The following is a 24,197-nucleotide window of genomic DNA, read 5'->3' on the forward strand; positions in this document are numbered from 1 at the left end:
AGGTAGAGGAGGAGACACCACACACACAGAACTTTGGCTTCTGTGCCCTGTTGTTCTTATGTGTGGATGCAGGTGTGAGGTTTCCAGGGTACTATTCCCTCTGCAGCGTTTCAACAAGAACGTTCTCCAAAGTCACTTGAAGTCACGGGTGGTGAGAATATTGTGATCATTTGCTCTTAATTCAAACTATAAAGGATTTCAAAGCATAACACTCCCAAGTTGATTTTAAAATTTGTATTTTAAAAATATTGATTATTCGCTGTTAAAGCTTGCTTTTGTTTTCTTGGAGGGTTTTTTTTGGGGGGGGGCGGTGCGGGGATGGGCACTTGAGACAGGATGGCTCTATGTAGCCCTGGTTGTCCTAGAACTTTCTATGTAGACCAGGCTGGCCTTGAACTCACAAAGACCTGCCTGCCTGTGCCTCTGAGTGCTGGGATTAATGGCGCCAGCAGCTCCACCGGCTTGTGTTTTGTTTCCTTGGGACAGTGTCCTGTGTCTCAAGCTGGCCTCACACTGATCCTCCTGCCTCCAGGGACTCTCAGTCTTGGACAGGAATAAACGTATATCCCGCTGACAACTCCGTGAGGTGCTTTTGTTTTTGTTTTACGTGATGAGTTTGTCTGTGTAGCCCTGGCTGTCCTGGAATTTTCTTGATTGACCAAAGCTGGCCTCGAACTCACAGAGATCCACCTGCCTCTGCCTCCTGAGTGCTGGGACTAAAGACGTGCACCACCATGCCCGGCTTCTGTGAGGTTTTTAATGAAAAACAGCTCTTCAGAGGAAATTCTGGTTAAATAATTTTCAGTTTGGAGGATCAAGGAATCTTTTTTTTTTTTTTTTAAACACAAGGTTTCTCTATTATATAGCCCTCCCAACTGTTTGGGACCAAAAGTGTGATTCCCGGCTGAATCCTCTGATTTTTGTTTTGATTTTATGTCTTTGAAACTGGGTCTTTCATAACATAGGCTGGTTTCCATTCACTGTGGAGCCACAGATGGGTTTGAACTCCTGACCCTCCTGTCTCCACCTCCCAGGTGCAGATCCTTAGATACACAGCAATTCCTTGAATCCTAAAGTGAGTTTGAAAAGGGAGCTACACGGAAGGGATTGGAGTGAGAGACAGATCCTATGAAACAAAGACAAGCCACGGGGAAAGGCAGGCGGCAGCCCCAGGAATGGGTTGGAGCGTTAGGGCTGGCACACAAACCTTCCAAGAAGTTGCCATCTTCTGAATAGGACAGAGACAAGATCAGAAATGTGGGTGTTCTGGGGGTTCCACAGTGATTCCCAGCCCTCCTTCTCTTCTCCCACAGGCCCTAATTTTTAACTGCTCAAACTGCATCCAAGTGGTTATTAATTTAATAGCTCTCAGACACATAAGAGTGCCAATCAGAACTTATAGAATATTGTTATTACACGTGAAATAAGTGCAGCCTGAAGCACAAGAACATGAACGTCTGTGTAGCCGGAGCAGACCTTTTGATCTAGGATGCTTAATGGTGACTGGCTCCTCCAGCACTCGGCTTTCTTTGTAACGGTCTTGTACCGCGAAGGTCCTCCTGGACCTGGGTCGATGACCACTGATGCACGGGTAAGTCATAAGAAGGGCAGGAAGTCCCAGGTAAGAAGAGAGCAGAGTTTAATGACTCAGGACCTCAAGAAACCAAAGTGCTGAGTGTTGGGAGGAGGTGTTGGGAGAAGGCACTAACTAGCACAGGAGGTGACTTCCCACTAGACAGGACTTCACGGAGACCACTGAGCCTGTGCTTCTGTGACCCTGTGCCTGGCACATCAAGCATGCTGTGCCAATTCATTTATTTTACCCTGTGAAATATGGTTACTATTACCCCCATTGCAGACGGGTAAAGAAGCACAGAGAGAGAAATAGGAGAGGCGAGACGCAGGCCCGGGAAGTCTGACCCCAGAGCTACCCTCTGTCTTCTGTCTTGTAAGGAAAGCCTCTCGAGAGGCTAAGATGGCCGGTTCACTCTGGGTGTCTTGAGTTAAGATCATTATCCTAGGAGTGCTGGGTGGAGATCCGCAGCAGGCATTGTGATTTGCCTGCTGAATCCTGGCTCTTCCCCAGGCTGCTCATTTCCTCGGCTGGGTCTGCATTAGTATGGGCAGGTGCACTCTGCCTGATGGAAAGGTCCATCAGTTCCAGATGAATGAATGAAATGAGGTCGCCCGTGCCAACAGTGAGTGCCAGTCAGGGAATCACCATCAGGTGCCATCTGAATACCCCATTCAATCTCCCATATAGTCCTCATACGTGAATTGAAAACCAGGTGTTGGCTGGGGTGTAGCTTAACTGGTTAAGTGTCTACCATGCACAAAAACCTGGGTTCCATCCTGAACCCCCACCCCAAAATAAGTGTGATGGCATATGCCTGTGATGTACAATTTACAAGAAGGGATTGGGTATGGTGATGCATACCAGTAATCCCCGAGAGACAGGAAGAGCAGGAGTTCAAGATCACCCTCGGCTACATGGTGAATTGGAGGCCAGTATGGCTTACAAAGACCCTGCCTCAAAAAAAAAAAAAAAAAAAAAGCAAAGGTTCAGCAGCTTTCTGCCAAGCCTGACAACCAGAATTTGATTCTCGGAGTCCACGTGGTGAAAGGAAAGAACTAATTCTCACAAGTTGTCCTCTGGCCTCTGCACTTGAGCTGTGGTGTGTGCAGGTTCATACACCTAGACACATACACAATAAACACGTGTTTAAAAAAAAGCCTAGAAAAGCTGCAAAATCAATAAATTTAGGATATCAGAGGACACGTAGGTTAGTTGGATGATAATTAGTATGATTCATTGAAACCTTAAGTGCCGGGTTTGGATGGGATCCCAGCTTAAGAGATGGAGAAGAGAATGCCTGCCTTCTTCTGACTATATTCAGTTTAAGTAGCAGTTCCTCATGTGTCTGAGGCCCCTGAGTGAAGTTGCAGCTCTAGTCCTGCTGGTTTTCACTCCTACTCTTGAGGTCTGGGGCTCCCCCCACACACACACTCTCTAAGTAGCTAAAATGGAAGGCCTTCCAGATAGCGTTTCCCCAGGTCTACCCTTTCTGTCTTAAAGTCGCCCCACCAACACAGTTCAGCTCCGAGTTTTTACATTCTTCGGCTTGCTCTGGGTGTTTCTAGGTTGTAAGTGCATTTTACCACACTATCCTGGCATTGAACTTTGGCCTGGGAGTTTGATCATTAATTGACATTCCTTGAAGAAAGAGAGTAGTGATGCCGTGTGTTTTCCAGTCCAGCAGCTCGATGGCCGTCCCTAAGAAGAAACTCCAGGGTCTCGTCGCTGCCACCATCACTCCGATGACTGAGAATGGGTAACTATCACGGGGGGCAGGGCGGGGGATTGGGGGGGAGTGTTCCCAGTGCCTTTAGTCCAGGTAGGATTTGGAATTAGAGGAGAATCCTATCTCAGCGTGACTACTGTCCTCGTCCCTCTAGGGATTCTGTCACTTTGGACGTCTGCACTGTGGCTCGCTGTAGAGTCTGCTTGGGTCTGGCCCCTTGAAACTCATCCCAAGAAAGTGGGGAGAGGGTGCTGAAAAGGTGGCTGAGCTGGGAAAGTGCATGCTGCACCAACGTGAGGACCTGGGTGCAGATCACCACCATCCATGTAAATGTCCAGCCCATGTCCCAGTATTGCAGAGGCAGAGACAGGAGGATCTCCGGGGCTTGCTGACAAGCCAGACTCTCTAAATCACTGAACTTCAGGTCTGGTTCAGATAGTGCCTCAAAAATAACAATAATAAGGTGGAGAGCAATTGAGGAAGACACATGAAGTCAGTTTCCAGCCTCCATATATTTGTCTGTACATGTAAACATGTACCCATATACATACATACTCATAAACACATCCACACCACATTACACACATCCATCAACACACACACACATACACACACACACACTACACAAAGAAAACAAAGCGTGTTCATAGACATTATCTTAGTTAGGTAGGATATTGCTATAATAAAACCATGACCAAAAGTAAGTTGAGGAGGAGTTTATTTTTTTACACTATATATCACAGTTCATCATCAAAGGCAGTCAAGGCAGGAACTCAAACAGGGCAGGAGCTGATGCAGAGGCCATGGTGGGGGTACTGTTTACTGACTTAATTCCCCCTGGCCTGCTCAGCCTACTTTCTTATAGCACCCCAGGACCACCAGCCCAGGGATGGCACCACCCACAATGAGCTGGTCCTCCCCACAGCAATCAGCAGTTATGAAACTGCTCTACAGACTTGCCTATAGGCAAATCTTTGGAGTTTTGTTTGTTTTTTGTTTTTGATTTTTTTGTTTGGTTGTTTTATTTTGTTGGTTTTTCAAGACAGGGTTTCCCTGGGTAGCCTCCGCTGTCCTGGAACTTGCTCTGTAGACCAGGCTAACCTTGAACTCATAGAGATCCACCTGCCTCTGCCTCCCAAGTGCTGGGATCAAAGGTGTGCACCACCACCACCCAGCTGTTTTTTGTTTGTTTGTTTGTTTGTTTGTTTGTTTTTAAGACAGGGTCTCTCAACATAGCCCTAACTGTCCTGGAACTCACTATGTAGACCAGGCTGGCCTCTAGTCTGCCTCTCAAGTGCTGGGATTAAAGACCCAGTTATGTTCTAGCAATCTTATGGAGACTTTTTATTTATTCATTTTAAGTCCTTCCCAAATGACTCTAGCTTGTGTCAGGTTGACATACATGTAGGACCGATGATTTGGAAGGACCCTATGCCATGGAAAAGGGGCCGGCATCAGCAAGGTGGACTCCTCGGGCATCTTTCTGGTCTCATTTAGAAGCTGATTAAACGTTGGGAGCCAGGGGCAGAGGAGGGAGGGAAGACAGCAGAGAGAATGATTGATGATCGTTCAGTTTTCTCAACAGTTTCTGAGGCAGGTGCCTTGACTTCCAGTTGGAGGCTGGGGCAGCCGCTTTGCCTGCCTGATCAGATAGTGGCCGTGCACTGTCTGTGACTTTGCACATCTGTACTCCTCCCTGGACATGTGACACAAGGGGAGCAGGCACTTCCGCCTGCTGAGGGGTGCTGACCCATCAGAGGTGAATTCTGGCACCTCTCAGCTACTTCCTCCTGTAAGATAAAAAACACCCCACACCTACAGTGCAGAATGGTGATCACTAAAGCAGCTAGTCCTTGCAGCAGCGCTTGGTCACGCACTCAGGGCACCAGGTTTGAGTCGTTACTGAGGCAAGAGACAAGGTTAAGAGGAAGATGAGCCAACTAGTACTCCTTCTCAAAAGGCCTTTTGGGGGGGAGTTTTATTTCTGAATTTGTAAACCTTTTTAGAACTTCGAATCCTCGTTCATAGGTGGCCACACCACAGCTCCCTTAGATATTTGGAGCCCAAGACGGTATAAAAAAACCTCCCATCCTTCCTGGAAGTTAACTTGCTGACGTATTATTTAGATCACTCTGTTGGCTAATAGTCTTTTTTTTTTTTCCCCCCTGCTACTTCTCCTTTCCCACAACTCCTGGAAAAGACTGAAGTCAGCTGTTTCTCAGTTTCAGCTGCTGGTTGGGTAGATAAGCAAGAGACATGTGACTACATGAGCAGGCTGGATTTACTTCCGGCTCCAGAGTGCAATCCTGGCTGTCACCCAGCTCAGCACATTCCATCCTGCCCTTGCTGGGTGAGCCTCTGAAGTGGCTTTGGCCAAACAGCCTAACTTTTCATCCGGGACACACCGAGAGCAGCTGTGTGGTTTTCCTTATTCCGCTGGTATCTGGGAGCACAAACCTAGAGCGTTCGAGGTAACGAACAGGCCTCTGGAAGTGCATACCTGCAAGTTCACCACTTGGGAGGGAGAGGCAAGAAAATCCCTGGAAGGCCACCCTTAACTGATGAGTGCAGGGCCAGCCTAAGCTACATTAACTCTCTTTTCTCTCATCCCTTGCTCCATCACAATAGTCTTATAGAGACCGGAGAGCTGGCTCAGTCAGTGGTCAAGGGCACTTGCAGCCCAGTCCTACATGTTGACTTCCAACAGTCCTCAATTCCTAACTCCAGTTCCAGGGGGTCCGGTGCTCTCTTCTGGTCTCCTCAGGTGCTCACGCAGTCCACAAACATACATGCAAGTAAAACATTCACACACCTAAGATGAAAAATAAATCTTAAAAAAAAAAAGAAAAAGAACTGTCCCTGGGCCAGCAAAATGGCCCAGTGGGTAAAGATCTTAAATCCCCAGGACCCCCATAACAAACAGACAGGATAGCACTTGTCTGTAATCCCCGAGCAGCAGATAGAGCCAGAGGAATCCTGGGACGTTCTGGGGCTAGCCAGCCTGGATTACCCAGCAGCAGACAAAAGACCCTGTCTCAGCCAAGGTACAAAGTAAGAACTGTAGCTGAGATTGTCCTCTGGCCTGCACTGCATGCACTCTTACACACATGAACATACCCGACCACAAGGACACACACAAGAGGTAAAAACAAGCTCCTTCATATCCTGCAAAGGAGGGCTTCAGCCATCCCATCTCTGTGGTGCCTGAGTGTCTCCAGCCCTCTGCTCTCACGCCATTAGCAACTTTGTGAGTTCCACAGTGTAGTGAGACGTTTTAAAGTACCTGCCACACCAGTCCGTCTCCACCCCGCAGCCTAGTGAGCATCCTTGTAAGTCAATCTGGCAGATCGTTCTCCTTTACTGGAGTCTGTTGACTCTCCTCTCCCAAAGCCTTGCTTCTCGCTGTGTGGTCCTTAGACCAGTTATCCAGGACCTCATGGGAACTTGATAGGGAAGCCGGCCTGAGGCCCTACCACATACTACGAGTCAGAACCTGCCTCCGAACAGTGGTCCAGGAAAGCCTGAGATGAACTAGCCTGAAGGTGAAAGCGAAACTCCCAGAGACAGTGTAGGAAGTCTTGCACAATCTACCTTTTCTTTCTGGCACTTCCGTTTGGTTCCCCAAACAACATCACATCCTTTCTTTCCAGGCTCTGTACCTTGCCTCATTCTGTTTACTCTCACCTTCTCCTTTAACACTTCTACTTACCCATCAGAACGTTGGCAGGAGTGAAGGGACTTTTTTTTCCTCCTCCCCTCCCCGAAGAGGAAACACTGTGACCACGGATGCGTGAAGAGCGTCCAGCACGCATTTGCCAGGCCTGGGAACAGCAACCACACAAAACAACACTTACAGAGACAGCCTGGTTTAGGTTTAAGTACCCTCTTTAGCGAGTGGGGCACGGAGGGCTGCGGGCGCTTTTAGAGGAGAATGAGTGAGCCCGGAGTAAACAGTAGTTTGTAAATGGCTCTCTAGAAAGATTATCTTGCTGTGGTGACATGCCCAGTCACCACAGGTGGTTACCTCTAGGTGAGGTTTCCAGAGGACATAAGACAGCAGTTGTCCCTCTGGAAGGATGTCCAGTAAGAGAACTTCAAAGAGTGTTCCACCCTGCACCCAGGAGGAGCAACAGCAGGTCAGAAAGTCCCGGATTCTGAGGATTTTTAACTCTTTATTTAGTTCAAAGCTCTCAGTGTGCTAAGCATCGTAAATGGGTCTCATTTCCCAAGCCCCAACCCATCCTTTGGCAATTCTTCCCCATTTCTTCTTTAAAAAAAAAAAAAAAAAAAGACTAGAGGTTCCCTCGTGTGTGACCCCCCATGGCACCCTGTGTATACCTTTTTACATTGCATCAAATTTATCTGTTTTATGCTGTCTATTATCATAACTTTTTATGTATGTTATATCTGTGTGGGGGCACACATGCCACAGCACACACGTGAAGGTGTGAAGAAGACAGCTTGTGTGAATCAGTTCTCTCCTCCTACCGTGTGGATCCCAGGGATTGAACTCAGCCTGTCAGGCTTGGCTTCAAGTGCTTTTCCCCACTGAACTATCTTGCCAGCCCATGATAACATGTTTGCTAATGCCTGCATCTTCCAGCAGGCTTTGAGCTGTTTTTACTGAGGGTGGGCCACATACAAGGACCAAACATGTGTCTTATTTATCTTTCTACCTTCAGCATCCAACAGAGTTGACTTGTCATTTTATCAGGGAATATGCCACAGGGGTGACTAACGTGGCCGTCAGAGGGAGAGGAAGGTTAGTGTCTGGTTGAGTAAACACTGCCTGCCAGTCATCGTGATGGGCATTTGATCTATCTATACAGTCCAATTTCAGCTTGACAACTCCACCAGGGACCTGCAGCTCTATTTCATAGCTGGAGAAATTTTAAGAAGTCTCTTTTATCTGGGCACAGTAATGCATACCTATAGTCCCAGTGCCTCAGGAGACTCAGACAAGATCATTTCAAACTGAGCAACACAGTAAACGAGAGAGAGAGAGAGAGAGAGAGAGAGAGAGAGAGAGAGAGAGAGAGAGAGAGAGAGAACAAGAGAACAGAATAGATGGAGGGAGGAAAAATGTCAAGAAAAAAAAAGTATTTTCTCTGTCAAATGCCATTCACTGTGGCAATGCGTTTTCCTGCTGAGCCACCGTACAGGCCCTGGGTCCATTTGTGAGTGAACTGCTGAGTGTCTCGGTCAAGAGCTGCAAACTTAACCACCTATAGCAAGTGTCAGGCAGGGATCTGAAAGCCTGAGGTAACTGGTAGGACATGGGACCTTTAAGAGTGCGGATGCTGGGGGGGCTGGAGAGATGGCTCAAAGGTTAAGAGCACTGGCTGTTCTTCCAGAGATCCTAAGTTCAATTTCCAGCACCCACATGGTGGCTCACAGCCATCTATAATGAGATCTGGTGCCCTTCTTCTGGCATGTAGGCAGAACACTGTATGTATAATAAATCAATTAATCAATCAATCTTTAAAAAATATAATTAAAAAAATAAATACAAGAGTGCGGGCACTGGTCTTCCTGTTTGAGAAATTAGCCTTAGCCGAGTGTGGTACCCCACGCCTTTAATCTCAGCACACTAGAAGGGTCTACACAGTGAGTTCCAGGAGAGCCAGAGCTATAGAGAGACCCTGTCTAGGATAGTCAGGGCTGCATAGTCAGACCCCGTCTCTTAAAAAAAAAAAAAAAAAAAAAAAAAAAGAAAGGAAAAAAAAAAGAAAAGCCTTGCTAGATATCTGGCTTTTCAGTCAATTGTGGGGGTTCATGATCATGTGTGTGTGCATGTAGAAGGCAGAAAACAACCCTCAAAATATTGTTCCTCACATGCCATTCGCCTTATAGTGGCTCAGAAGTCCCCAAGTAGGGCTAGTCTGGCTGGCCAGTGAGCTCCAGGGACCTGCCGCCTCCCAGCGGATATTTTTTGGTATATTTTTACATTAGTTTTGTACATCAGACTCAGGTCCCTGTGCTTGCATGGTAAATATGTCACCAAAGTCCCCAGCCCAAAAGTCTTTTCCTATGTGAAACAAATTTTAACAAAATGAAAATCAGACAGAAATTGTTCTAAAGGTAGCCCCTTTTCAGCCTGGGCTGTAGTTCCAAAGGGGCACAGGCTGAGAACCTTTTCTAGATGATTCTTCTACTGCTCTAGAAATTCTAGCATTGGTGCCATTCCCAAAGGCATCTCTTAAAAAGACAGATAATGCATTCCCGTGAGCCCGAGTAGAATTATTAGCCAGTACAGCCTGAAGGAATGTGGCAGGGAAGGGGGAGAGTGTAGGTGGAACCCCTTTCCACTGAGTCAAAACAAAATAAAACAAACAAAACACATGGAGTTCTCTGAGGAGGAGGAGAAGCTTGAGTTTTACCTTCCTACATCTGCCTGAGGGTACTGCCAGCTCCCTAGAAAAAGGTGCGTGCCCAGACACAACCAGACAGAACCACACAGATGGCAGCTCCATGAAGCGTGGGAGGAACTGAGGACGCAGGGCTTTACACTCCCCACCCGACCCCCACGCCACCACCCACCCACCCCACCCACCCCACCCCCCACCCCCTGTCATCCCTCCAAGTCCTGCCTCATGACTTCTTCCCAGCCTCTTCTTGGGATTTATCCTTCGCCCGTCTGAACCCCCATGCCCTTAATTCTTAACTTAGTCATAGCTTTCAGGTTTTAGTTAATTATGTACACAGCCTCCTAATGTGATAGTGAAGTTACAAAATATCCCAGGCCTGAAGGCAGAGTTGACGTCGGTGCCCACCCACATCAACACGTCTTTGTGGTCTTTTGAGGGGCAGAGAGCGGGCAGAGTTATGCTGGGCCCCAGCCACAGTAGAAAGAGCCTTCCTCTCATGGCCTTAAAACTCCCCTAAGGGCTGGAGAGATGGCTCAGCACCCCTTCTCCCAACCGACGGCTGGCCAAGCTGTGTCTTCCCTCACCTTGTGGGCAGCTACTGCGTCTGCTGTCTTTGCTTTTAATAGCTTTTCCTTTCATCTCAAAATCGGCCAAATTCTTCTTTTCTCTCTTTGCTTCTGTGCCCTTGGCTGAAATAGCCTTTGATGTCTGTTTTCTCGATGCATCTGATTTTTTTTTCATTGTTGTTTAAGGAATAGACCAAGTAAAGATGAAAAGAATGGTAATAAGGCTAGACCCCAGTTAGGAGGCTCCAGTCCTACTTTACAAAAGCCTAAATGACAGCCAGCTAGTTCTCTGTGTTCCAAGGTTCTGCAACAGTGAACCCAGACTCACCACACAGTTTTCCTTTGAATTTTTACTCTCCCTCATCCATCCTCCCCACCTTGATTTTCCTTTATCTTTTCTTTTTTGTTTTGTTTTTGTTTTTTGAGACAATGTCTTTCTGTGTAGCTCTAGCTGTCCTGGAACTCACTCTGTAGACCAGGCTGGCCTGAAACTCAGAGGTCTGCCTGCCTCTGCCTCCCAAGTGCTAGGATTAAAGGCATTCACCGCCGTCACCCAGCGCCACCTTAATTTTTGATAGTGGTAGGCCATTTAGTGCAGTTTTTGAGCCTATTTATCAATTTTTAAATTAATATGATTTTTAAGGGGAAACACCCTTATCACCTTAAGCATCGGATCTTAACAAGGTCATTTTGCTTCAGACTGAAAAGTACAGGCAGATCACATGGGGAGTTTGTTAAAGAACAGATTCCCAGCCAGTTGTTGAGACAATGCCTACAATGTCAGCAGTTTAGAAGCTGAGACAGGAATGTCAGGAGTTCAAGGCCAGCTGCAGCTACATAGGGAGAGGCCAGCCTGAGCTACATGAGACTGCCCAACTGGACATAGCGGATTCACATCTTATTGAGAGAACTCAGCTAAGACATGAAAGAGTGGAGACAAAGAATATGGACGTTATTTCCGAAACAGAGATCTCCCCAACAAAGGAAGCATGGGGATTTGATTTAGGGAGTCTAGACAGATTCAGTCCTAGGCATGTCAAGTTAAGAGGTAACTCCTGTGCATTCTCAGTTAAAGGTCTTACTTTTTAAAAAGAAAAGATTTGTTTATTTCTAGTTTATATGTATGGGTGTTTTGCCTGTGTGTATGTAGTATATATGTAGGTAGGTAGGTATATATGTGCATCATGTGCATGGCTGTTCCCTGAGGAGGGGAGTATCAGACCCTCTGGAACTAGAGTTTCAGAGGGCTTCGAGCCACCATGTGGGTGCTGGAACCAAACCTGGGTCTTCTGCAAAGGCAACAGTGTTGTTCCCCACGGAACCGGCTCTCTAGTCCAAGGTCATAATTTTAAAGGAAAAGATGGTAGAAACATTTGGAGGCATGTGCAGCTCAAAGTCACGGAGCACTTAGGAAAGGAGTAAAGTGACAGAAATGCCTCTGGGGATGCTTGGCTTGCACCAGAAGGTTCCTCCTGAAAATAAAGGAAAGGGTCCTGGGCTGGTGAGATGGTTCATGGGTAAAGGTGCTCGCCACATCCCCAAACCTGATGATTTGGTTCAATCCCTGGGACCCACATGATGGACGGAGAAAACGGACTCCCCAAAAGTTGTCCTCTGACCTCTACACACATGTTCTGTCTCACACACACATTTACACGTACACATCCTGCATCGCTACCACATACTAGGCAAGCTACCTATCCCCTGCGCTATGTACCCAACCCCAGAGTAGATTTTTAATAATGATTAATATGAGCAGTTCATGAGCTGCCAATTGGCTGAATAATCACCTAGAAAAGACCTAATGTGCATTCTTACTTTTTCTCCCTGTCTTTTAGAGAAATCAACTTTTCTGTAATTGGTCAGTATGTGGATTATCTGGTGAAGGAACAGGGAGTGAAGAACATTTTTGGTAAGTCACCTTGAGATCTCTCTGTATGTATCTAGATTAGGCCTTAGCTAGTCTTAGACCTCACCTGACCAGGAGGTCACAGGGCATGTGTCAGAGGTCGTGGTGGAGCCTGCTGGGATAACTAAATGTTCTGAGTATATAGACTCACTAGTATTAGGTCTACAGATTCCTTGAGAACATCTCATTTGGCAGTGTGCCAACAAATACATTGTTTTTATTGCCACTTAGAGACAAAACTCTGTGGCTTAGAGATTCAAAGTCATGAAACCAAAAAACAGTAGAGTAACAGCAAAGCTGGTCTGCAAAGCAAATTCCAGGACAGCCAGGACTACACAGAGAAACCCTGTCTAAAGGACTGGAAAGGTGGTTCAGTGGTTAAGACTCTTGCTTTTCTTGCAAAGGACCTGGGTTTGATTCCCAGCACCCACATCAGCACAAGTCATAATTGACCTCCCCACTATTTTTGACAAGACAAAGGTAGAAAAAAAAAGCCCAAGGGGTTGGAGAGATGGATCTGAGGTTAAGAGCACTCACTGGCTGCTCTTCCAGAGGTCCTGAGTTCAATTCCTAGCAACCACATGGTGGCTCACGGCCATCTATAATGAGATCTGGTGCCCTCTTCTGGCCTTCAGGCACACATGCAGGCAGAACACTATACATAATAAATAAATCTTAACAAAAAAAAGACCAAGTCTGAAGTAAAAATGGACAAGTGGCACTCCCCGCTCTAGGCACCATCCTCTATTCAATCATTGTGCCTTTTCCTCTCAAGCAGAGGTTCCAGACCTCACACCTCCAGACTTAGGGTTGGAGGAACAAAAGGCACTGGCTGGTCCCACTGACTGACCTCTTTGTTTGGAACAGTGAATGGCACCACGGGAGAAGGCCTGTCCCTGAGTGTCTCTGAGCGTCGCCAGGTGGCAGAGGAATGGATGAAACAAGGGAGGAACAAGTGAGTAACTGTGCGAGGATAAAATACAATCCATGCAAGATCGATATTGAGCAAGGCTCTTCCCACTGTCCCAGCCCTGACGTCTCCCAGTCAGCTTCGGGGGAAGACCAGGGGCTCTGAGCCTCCCACACTTGGCAAGGGGCTGCCCTCCCTTCTCTGTGGAAGGTCAGCCAGACCACAGAGCACGCCTGCTCCCTTTCAGAAACTGTCTCTCATCTACCTGGAAGGCTAATCTTCTCAGGAGTTCCTGTCCTTGGACTGAAAGAGGGAGAGAAGAAGAAGGTGGCCTGCTATTGTGTGTATTGTGGGAGGCCTGCTCCGACCTGTCAAAGGGTGCTTGTGGGGAGGAGTGAGGAATGAGGAAGTGTTAGATAGAGAGATAGGCCTAGATGGAGAGAGAGAAACAGGATAGGGGGGGGGGGGGGCCGCACCTGGGTCAATACCTAGCTGCCCTGTCTTTATTCATAATGGGCCTTTTTTTTTTTTTTTTTTTTTTTTTGGTTTTTCGAGACAGGGTTTCTCTGTGTAGCTTTGCGCCTTTCCTGGAACTCACTTGGTAGCCCAGGCCAGTCTCGAACTCACAGAGATCCGCCTGGCTCTGCCTCCAGAGTGCTGGGATTAAAGGCGTGCACCACCACCGCCCGGCCATAATGGGCCTTTTATATATCAGCAAGGGGAAAGGCAAAAGACCCCCTCTTCCAAGATCAAAGCACAACGTACAACCAAGTGTAGACCCTTCAAAACACCTGGTAACCACACTCCTAATATGCAGTCCTGCTGGATAAAGTAAGCTCAGACTTTCTGATCTTGAGTAAGGCCATATTAGGGAACCTCTGTAGACCCCACAGTGTATCATCCCTCTGTCATAGTTAGGGTTTCCATTGCTATGATGAAACCCCATGACCATAAGCAGCTTGAAAGGCAAAGGTTTATTTGACTTACACTTCCACATCATAGTCCATCACTGAGGGAAGTCAGGGTAGTTACTCAAACAGAGTAGGATCCTGGAGGTGGGAGTGATGCAGAGACCATGGAGGGGTGCTGCTTACTGACTTGCTCCTCCAGACTTGCTCAGTTTGTTTTCTTATGCACCATCTGTTTAAGCCTTCCCGCATCAATCATTAGTCAAGAAAATCCCATAGAGACTTGCCTACAGGACAGTCTATGGAGGTATTTTCTCATTAAGATTCCTTCTTCCCAGGTGACCCTACCTTGTGTCACATTGACATAAAACTGGCCAGCACACCTGCTGCTTCACACTAGGGACCAGGAGCAAAGTCTTTGCTCTCAGTCTGCTTCCCATCCAATGGGGGGTCAGGTTGTGAAACCCAATACTCCCCACTTCTGATTAAGTATAAACTGAGACAAAAGAGTGGCTGGGAGTGTTTAGATGGAGGAAAAATATTGGAGTTAGTAAAAACAACTGAACAAGCACCCTCTTCCATATAGCCAAGTGGAGTGGAGAGCAGGAAGATGTTGTCTACACAGGAAGCCATCTTTATCCTGTGTCGGAATGCTAGCACATCCTACCAGAATGATTTATTGGGTAGACTTTTCTTAATTACTATTTTTGTTTATTTTTATTTATTTGTCTATTTTGGGTGGTTTGTTTATTTATTTTTTAATTGGAGTAGGGTAAATCACCTGCCCAGTTCCTTTATTTTAATAATTATTATTGTGTGTGTGTTATGTGAGTGTGGGGGCAACATGTGAAGGTCAGAAGGCAGCATGGGGGAATCAATTTTCTCCTCCCACTATGTGGGTGTCCTGGGGCTAGAACTCTGATCCTTAGACTTGTCAGCAAGCACCCTTACCCATGAGTCATCTCTCCAGTCTCTCTCTCTTTTCCCCAGGGAACAGTCTTTGGTCACTCTGACTGGCCTGGCACAGGTCATTATGAAATCAAAGATGGCCTTAAACTTTCGATTCTCCTGTCTCCACTTCCCAAATGCTGGGATGGCAGGTACGCAGTGCACCAGGAGACTGGAGTGTTCTACTATTTTATGTTGGCTCTTTGAGATGGGGTCTCTCTCTACATAGCCCTGACTGTCCTGGAATTCACTTTGTAAACCAGGCTGGCCTTGAACTCACAGAGACCCGCCCCCTGCCTCTTCTTCCCCAAGTGCTGAGATTAGAAGTGGGCCGCCATGCTTGATTTCTAAGGAATGGTCAGTCTTAAGATGAAGCCATTCTAACTGACGTCAAAGAGGTTCCTCCCTCAGTTCTGATGCTCTTCCGACCTTTAGTTCAACGTTGTTTCTAGCCGCTGCAGGATTATAACTGTACTGTCTTTAAGAGAGGTTTCTCTTTCATGGGGGAGGGTTGTCTGTGAGAGGACGCTGAGGTTCCCTTTGTTTGATGGGGGAGAGGAAGTCCCTCCCTGCTGTCTCAGCTTTGGGAAGTTGAGGTCGGCCTTCCCTCTTCCCACAGAAGATTATTTTCCTCTGCCATTCACCTTTCTTCTCCCCCTAAAATATTTGGAAATAATATTTTTATTATTTCCAAAATGAAAAAATGTCTTTATTATAGATTCATTTTATCTGATGAGTGTTTGACCTACATGTATGTATGTATGTGGACCGCACGTGTGATTGGTGCCCACAAAGGTCAGAGGGCACTGGATCACTTGGAACTGAAGTTACACATGGTTTTGATTCCTGGGAATCAAACTTTTTTTTTTTTACTTCTTTTCAATTAAAACAATTTCCCTCTGTTTATTTTATTTTTTTTTTTTTTCTTTTTCGATACAGGGTTTCTCTGTGTAGTTTTGCGCCTTTCCTGGATCTCGCTCTGTAGACCAGGCTGGCCTCAAACTCACAAAGATCCGCCTGCCTCTGCCTCCCGAGTGCTGGGATTAAAGGCGTGCGCCACCACCGCCCGGCTATCCCTCTGTTTATTTGAGACAAGTTCTCAGGCAATTCGGGCTGTCCTCCCTCGGTAGCTGATGCTGACCTTGAACTCCTGATCCTCCTGCCTCCACCTCCAAGTGCCAGGATTTAAAGCATGAGCATAAACCTGGCTTTCTGTTATCCTTTTCTCCAATGTCCACTCCCCATTTTTTATTTTCAGACAAAGTCTCACTATGCACCCCAGGTGGCTTTGGCTCAGCCTCCTGGGTGCTGAAATTGCAGCCGTGAGCCACCATACACACACACACACACACACACACACACACACACACACACCCATACACACATACTTTTTATTAAAGTTTTTTTTTTTTAGATTTATTTGTGTGTGGGGGTGTGTGTGTCTCCATGAATACAGGTTTCCATGGAGACCAGAAGATTGCCTAGAGCTGGTGTTACAGCTGGTGTTATGATCCACTCAACTTGGGTCCTCTGAAGGAGCAGGAAAGACTATTAACTGCTCTGTCATCTCTTCAGCCCCCAGGCTTAAACCTAAGCCTCAGTTTCTTATCTGTAATATAAGTTTGCATACACTTACCCTTCTTCCCTCACAGTTTATTGTGGGTGGAAACTCTAAAACCTGTAATTATAACCTTGAATGGGAGAAGTTATTATGCTCTTAATTTTTAGTATGTTTTTATTTATTACCTTATATATATGAGTGTTTTACTTGTGCATGTATTTGTGTATCACATGCATGCCTGATGCCCACAGAGGCCAGAAAAGGGTGTCAGACTCTCAGAACTAGAGTTAGAGACAGTTAATGAGCCATCATGTGGGCACTGGGAATTGAACCCGAGTCCTCTGGAAGAACAGCCAGTGCTCATAACCACTGAGTCATCTCTCCCCGCCGAATGTTTCAGAATCTTGCATGTCCTGGAGACTGAGCACAAGCTGCCTTGTATGCCTGCCAGTCGGGACCTGGTGACCTGATACAACCTTTGAACCCAAATTTCTGCCTTCTGTCTTTCACTTGATATGAAGAAGCTCTTGAGTAGAAGAGTTCTATCTCCAGATGTTCTGAAGAAAACCTATGTAAATTTGGATCCTGATAGAACTGCCTTGCTGTGGTCTTTTACAAAAATTTCCTTTCGACATACACTTGAGTGTATTGTTTTTATATAGAACGTGTGGCCTGTATATAGAACATTTGTAATTTTCCCAGTGCTTCTGATAAAGTGGTCAATGCCAGTAGCAAATGAGATTTTATAAATTGGGGGAAAGGGACAATTTAAAATAATTTAGGAAGGCTGGGTGTGGTGGTACATCCCTTTAATCCTAGCTCTCAGGAGGCAGAGGTAGATAGATCTCTGTGAGTTTGAGATCAGCCTGGTCTACATAATGAGTTTCAGAGCTACATAATAGAGATAATCTATCCCATAGATAGATAGATAGATAGATAGATAGATAGATGTTAGTTACATAGATAGATAGACAGACAGATAGATAGAAAGGTAGGTAGGAAGATAGATAGGTAGATAGATAGGTAGGTAAGTAGGTAGGTAGGTAGGTAGGAAAATAGATAGGTAGGTAGGTAGGTAGGTAGGTAGGTAGGTAGGTAGGTAGGTAGGTAGATAAGGGCTAAAGGAAATAGCTCAGCAGGTAAAGGCACTTGCACGCAAGCCTAACAACTGGAGTTCAACACCTTACCCCCATACACACACAGGATTATTGGATGGCTGTGAGCCACTGTGTGTGTGCTGAGAATCAAACCTGGATCCTCTGAAAAAGCAGCCAGTGCCTTTAAATGCTGAGCCGTCCCTCCAGTGCTCAAAGAACTTGGAATAGGGGCCAGTTTACTTGCCAACTGCGAACAGAGAAATGTCTTCATGCACTTTTTAAAGTTGCAGTGCCAGGAATCGAATCCAGAACTGCTTCCTGCACGCCAGGCTAGCGCCCTGCCACTGAGCCGTATCTCAAATATCTCTAGCCCTTTTGTGTTTTTCACTTTGAGACAGGGTCTCTATAAATTCCCAAGGTGTACTTGAACTCGTGATCTTCCTGTGTTAGCTTTCCCAATAGCTAGGATTGATTATAGGACTTGTCCCATTAGGGACTATTTTTATTCATTCTTGCCTACTTTTTAGTTTTTCAAATAGTATTTTTTGTCTTTTTTTTAAATATTTATTTATTATGTATACAGTGTTCTGCCTGCATATGTATGCCTGCATGACAGAACAGGGCGCCAGATCTCATTACAGATGGTTGTGAGCCACCATGTGGTTTCTGGAAATTGAACTTAGGACCTCTGGAAGAGCAGCTAGTGCTCTTAACCACTGAGCCATCTCTCCAGCCCCTAAATAATATTTTTTAAAATTCTTTCAGAGTGTTATATAATATATTTTTAATTTTGTTATGTTTTGAAGACAAGTAAATTCCCCAAGTTGGTCTTGAGTTTGAGGACCTCCTGCCTCAGCTTTACCAAGTATCAGGGATCAGGGACCTGTGCACTAGACCTTGTTTTCATTCATTCTTGCCTAGTACCGGGGTTTGGACTTTTAGTTGTTTAGTTTTTTTGTTTGTTTGTTTTGATTTTTTTCATTACACTGTGTGTGTGTCATATATATGCACTCACATACACACACACGCACATAAACTCCTGTGCCATGGCATGTGTGAGGTCAAAGGACAACTTTGGGGAATGGGTTCTCTTGTTTCATGATGTGGGTCCCAAGAATAGTGGTAGAATTGATTCAGCTGTTGTATTAGTCGCGAGGCTATTGAGCCAGCACAAACAAGATGGTGCAGCCCTTCTGTGTTCTTCTAAACCCCGGGTGGTTCACACTGCATCTCTCTTGCAGGTTGGACCAGGTGGTGATTCACGTGGGAGCACTAAGCTTGAAGGAGTCCCGAGAACTGGTATGTATGTGAGACCGCTGGAGGGACCTCCGTGTTTACGCTAGAATTAAAACCAAGCCTATATTTGGCTGGAAGAGATCAAGTGTGGGACCACTGAAACAGGCATGGGGCCATGACAGGCAGTAGCTCAAAAAGATAACTGGAAGACTAGAGACCAGGGAACTTCCTCCAAGAGAGCTATAAATGGCTATAAACGCGGCTAAGTCTGCAGAGCTTGAGCCAACATTAGTCTTCCCTGGGAAATGAGAGGCAAGGCCCTCTGCTGGACAAAAAGGGAATAGGAAATGGGCCTGCTCTGGAGAATGGGATTCTTCAGAAGTTCAAAACCAAAGCTGTAGCCAGTGATGGCAGTGTATACCTTTAATCCCAGCACTCAGGAGGCAGAGGCAGGCGGATCTTTGTGAGTTCAAGGCCAACCTGGTCTACAGATCAAGTTGCAGGACAGCCGGGATACACAAAGAAACCCTTTCAAAAACAACAAACAACAAAGCTATAAGCCAGAAGCATCAGATCCCTGTTCTGCAGAACCGTAAATACTGGATACACTCTTTAGGGCCATAGGATCAAAGTTGCTCTAGGCTTAGTGATTAGGCTAGATTTGAGCAAAAGCCAGACCGGAGCCAGGCATTGCAGCACATACCTGTAATCTTAGCTCTCCAGAGACTGAGGCAGGGGAATTGGGAGGTAGAAGCCAGCCTGAGCCATACAAGAGAAAACAAAGCAAAAGTAGATGGTGGTGGCTCTGAGGCCTGAGTGAATTAACTAAGAAACCAAAGTGCAATGAGACTTTAAATTGTTTATCAGAAGGCCCAGCCCCCTTACACCTGAATTAACTAAGAAACCAAAGTGCAACGAGGCTTTAAATTGTTTATCAGAAGGCCCAGCCCCTTTACACCTGCACAGTAACTATGTCCCCCAGATACTCTAACTCTGAGATTACAGTCTTCATCTGGCCCCGTTCTTCATAAAATTTGTGTGTTTTTCCTAGTATTTGGATTTAATGTGAGTGAATACTATATACTTGTGCAATTGCAGTTAAATATTCTTAGATAACTAAAGAAAAGGGCCAGGGAGACGGCTCAGTTGGTAAAGTGTGTGTTCAGCAAGTGTGAGAACCTGGATTTAGACCCTCAGAAACCACATAAAAAGATGGGCGTGGCTACAGTGCCTATAACCCTAGCTTTAGGCCAGGCGGGAGACAGGCAGATCTCTGAAGCTCAATCATCAGCCAGCCTAGCCCAGTGAATGAGCTTTGGGTTCAGTGAGAGACTTCTAAAAAATAATAAAGGTAAAAGCTAGCGAGGTAGTTTATGCCTTTAATCCCAGCACTTGAGGGGCAGAGACAGGTGGATCTCTGTAAATTCCAGGCCAGCCAGGGTTACACAGTGAGATAAAATATACAATACCAGGCACACATGTGGTACACAGACATACATGTAGACCAAACACCTATATTCATAAAATAAATGAAATATTTTAAAAGTGTTATGAATGCCCAAGGAGAAGAAATATTCTTGAACTCCCCTGGGGGAGTTCAAGAAGTTGTCAAAGCATGGTACTCTGTATCTTTTGTGATATGTATAGTCTTTTTCTTCTTAACCTTTCTCAACTGCATTCCCAATCTGTAATATCAACTTAAAATATGACGATTATACCATCCCATGGGAAAGATAATATCATTGAGTAGGCAGAACAGTAGAAAGAAATTATACATGCAGGGTTCTCTGTTAACAGATGTAAATGAACTGCTCGTGTCTTAGCAAAGTGGCTTTGGTGGGCGGTAAGATTTTTGTCATATGTGTGTATACTGACAGAAATCCAAACAAGTAGCCAGGCATGGTGGCACAGACCTGTAATCCCTGTTTTTCAGAAGGTGAAAGCAGGGAGCTCTTTAGTTCAAGATTAACATAAGGGAGCCTAAATGGGGAGGGAGCCAGATGTGGCACACTCCTTTAATCCCAGCCCTGGAGAGGCTGAGGAAGGTGGATCTCTATGAGTTCAAGCCTGGTCTACATCTGAGCTCCAGGACAGCCAAGACTACATAATGAGACCCTACCTCAAAAAAAAAACAAAAACAAGCAACGTATATCCGGGTTGACCAGAAAGATGACTCAGAGGTTATGAGCACTGCCTGCTCTTCCAGAGAACCCAAGTTTGATTCCCAGCACCCACATGGGGGCTTAACACTGCCTGTAATCCCAACTCTGGGGGATCTGACACCCTCTTCTGGTCTCTGCGGATGCCTGTGTACACACATAAACACACATAAATAAAAATCTTTTTAAAAAAAATCAGTGATGCCGGGCGGTGGTGGCGCACGCCTTTAATCCCAGCACTTGGGAGGCAGAGGCAGGCGGATCTCTGTGAGTTCGAGGCCAGCCTGGACTACCAAGTAAGTTCCAGGAAAGGCGCAAAGCTACACAGAGAAACCTTGTCTTGAAAAACAAAAAAAAAAAAAAAAAAATCAGTGAGAATATATCAAGAGGAACCAGTGAGATGACCCAGTGACTAGAGGCACTTGCTATACAAACATGAAATTAATACCTCAGCTTACCTGAACCAGGTGTCTCTGCTCTGCAACCTGGGACATTCCTGGCAATGACGTTTTAATTCAGTTCTCAACCCGTGGGTCTCAACTCCTTGGGGTTGCCAAAGACCATCAGAAAACACATATTTACATTATAATTCATAACAGTAGCAAAATTATAATTATGAAGTAGCAATGAAATAATGTTATGGTTGGGGGTCACCACAGCATGAAGAACTATACGAATGGGTCGCAGCGTTTGGAAGGTGGAGAACTACTGTTTTAATTAAATTGGCTAGTCTTTCTGTTCTCCAGCTGGGAATTGGTTGACAGGTTTGAAGAGGTTGTTGCTGAACTCTGGAGTCTGTGGGTCAGTATAGGTGACGATGATCACTTACTCCATTATGGTCTTCTTGTCTTCTTGGACAGGCCCGACATGCAGCAGACATTGGAGCTGATGGCATCGCTGTCATGGCACCGTTCTTTTTCAAGTCACAGAGCAAAGGTAAGGGAGTTGATCTGAATGCACAGCACTTTACCCCGTCCGCCTCTTGCTTTCATTAAAAAAAAAAAAATTACATTTAATTCAGAAAGGCAAAGTCCTACAGACTAGAGGCATGACATTGCATGAAAGGGTCGCAGCGTGAGGAAGGGGGAGAACTACTGTTTTAATTAAATTGGCCAATCTTTCTGTTCTCTAGCTGGGAATTGGTTGACCTCCCCTGAGGTCCATAGCAAGGACTGTATTAAAGCCCTTGAAATGTTTTGCCATCATCTACTGAGCCCCAGTTGGTAGGTGCCTTTGTTTGGGTTTGTTGGACCCCAAAGTTTAGGGTCTGAAGTGGGCGCTCCAAGAACCCAGACTCCAGTCCAGTTGATGCAACAGCACGAGGATTTTATTGGCTTCTATACAGAAGGGAAAACTCTGCTCATAAGAGCAAGAGCCGCATCTTACTGCAGCCCCATAAGGGCTTTTAAAGGAAAAACCCACAAAACCCACAAGATTACAATTCCCATACAATTTCATGGCCTGATCACAGGGTGATCACAGAGTGGGTACAGTCACGTTCGCATGTACATTCTTCCCGAAACCTCAAGGGGGTTATCAGGGCGGGAGTGGAACTTACACACAGGTCACGGTGGTCCTTCCTGGAACACCTGCAACTATCCCAGTCACAGTTGAGCACATCTCTTAACAGAAATCTTTCTACATTGTTACATTGTTACAGGGGTGATTGAGTAGTGGCTGAGTCAGGTGGCCCTTGGAACTAGATTTTTAGTTTCTCATTTCCTGGTGCTTGAAGTTTCTCTTTTCCTGAGGCTTGGGGGTGTAAGCCTGAAGGGCTAGGGTCTTTCAGGTTAGGTGTGCACTCTTGGTGAAACACATTATGAGGTTTCATATGGCATATGGCAAAGCATGAGCCTGTTCTTCCCAACAGAGAAGTGTAAATGATGGTCATTTTGAAAACTACGTGTCCTGTTTAGAACTGATGAATGGCGATGAAATGAAAATGAATTTCACAGAAATGTCCATTGTCAGCCAGACATGGTGGCATGTGCCTTTAATTCCAACACTTGAGAGGCAGAGGCAGGGGGATCCCTGTGGGTTCGCTGCCAGCCTGGGCTACAGAGTAAGTTCCAGGACAGCCAGGTCTACACAGAGAAACCCTGTCTTGAAAAACCAAAACAGAAAAGTCTATTATCTTCCAAAACAAGCTATTGTTTTCTCCTTCTATGATGCTTTCTCTGCAGGAATTCTTTGTGTCCGAGTGTAAGGAGATTGTGTGTGTGTGTGTGTGTGTGTGTGTGTGTGTGTGTGTGTGTGTGAAAATAGGCTCTCAAATAGCTCAGCCTTCCCTTGAAGTCTTGTTTGTTTGTGTGGGGAGGGGGTTGAGACAGGATCTCTCTGTATATCCCTGGCTATTCTGGAACTCACTGTGTAGACCAGGCTAGCCTCAGACTCACAGAGCTCTGCCTGCCTCTGCCTCCTGGATGCTGGTATTAGAGGCATAAGCTGCCATTCCTGGCCTTTGAACTCTTTACATAGCAGGAAATGTTGAATTTCTGATCTTCCTGTCTCCACCAGTGGAGGACTATGACCTGTTACTCCTATTGGTTAGTAATTAAAGTGATGTAAAAGGGGATTTGGGAAGTAGTGTGGTTTGTAGAGTACTTGCCTATATGCACAGAGCCCTAGGACCCCAGGTTGGTGCTGCATGCCTCAAATCCCAGGCCTAAAGAGGTAAAGACAGGAAGATCAGAAGTTCAAAGTCATCTTCAGCTACATGGGAAGTTTAAGGCCATCTTAGGATATATGCTATCCTGATTTGAGGGAGGAGAAAGGGAGATATTTGTGCAGACAATTAAAACCATAACAAAATGCATAAATTGTCATGAAATGTCACCCATTGTTGGCAGATAGAAAACCAATGCTCATGTAGGTAAGTGTTTACTGATAGTTTGGGGATTTAGAATATACATTTTTTTTTGTGTGTGCTATTTTGAGCTTTTTTTTTTTTTTTTTTTTGGGGTTTTCGAGACAGGGTTTCTCTGTGTAGCTTTGTGTCTTTCCTGGGACTCACTTGGTAGCCCAGGCTGGCCTCGAACTCAGAGATCCGCCTGGCTCTGCCTCCCGAGTGCTGGGATCAAAGGCGTGTGCCACCACCGCCCAGCTTGAGCATTTTTATGTAAGCAGTTTTTCTAAAAAATGAACAGAGAGATGAATTATGTATAACAATTTTATCCAAAGTATTTCCCAAGTGCCGCACATATTTTCACAGTGTGCAGAGAAGTTATGACACA

The 24,197-nt window shown here is 45.7% G+C and overlaps 1 protein-coding gene across 1 annotated transcript in view; it reads left to right on the forward strand.

Annotated features, from left to right (window-relative positions):
• The first annotated feature begins 3,255 nt into the window (after window positions 1–3,255).
• Npl (N-acetylneuraminate pyruvate lyase) overlaps window positions 3,256–24,197 on the forward strand; it is a 36,945-nt gene continuing 16,003 nt past the window's right edge. Inside the window, exons 1-5 of the mRNA XM_059280583.1 lie at window positions 3,256–3,332; window positions 12,075–12,148; window positions 13,013–13,100; window positions 18,811–18,868; window positions 21,825–21,900. Of these exons, the coding sequence (XP_059136566.1) occupies window positions 3,265–3,332; window positions 12,075–12,148; window positions 13,013–13,100; window positions 18,811–18,868; window positions 21,825–21,900 (364 nt within the window). The 5' untranslated portion in view covers window positions 3,256–3,264. The remainder of the gene's footprint in view (window positions 3,333–12,074; window positions 12,149–13,012; window positions 13,101–18,810; window positions 18,869–21,824; window positions 21,901–24,197) is intronic.

The sequence above is a fragment of the Peromyscus eremicus genome, chromosome 15 (assembly GCF_949786415.1).
Source record: "Peromyscus eremicus chromosome 15, PerEre_H2_v1, whole genome shotgun sequence".
NCBI lineage: Eukaryota > Metazoa > Chordata > Mammalia > Rodentia > Cricetidae > Peromyscus > Peromyscus eremicus.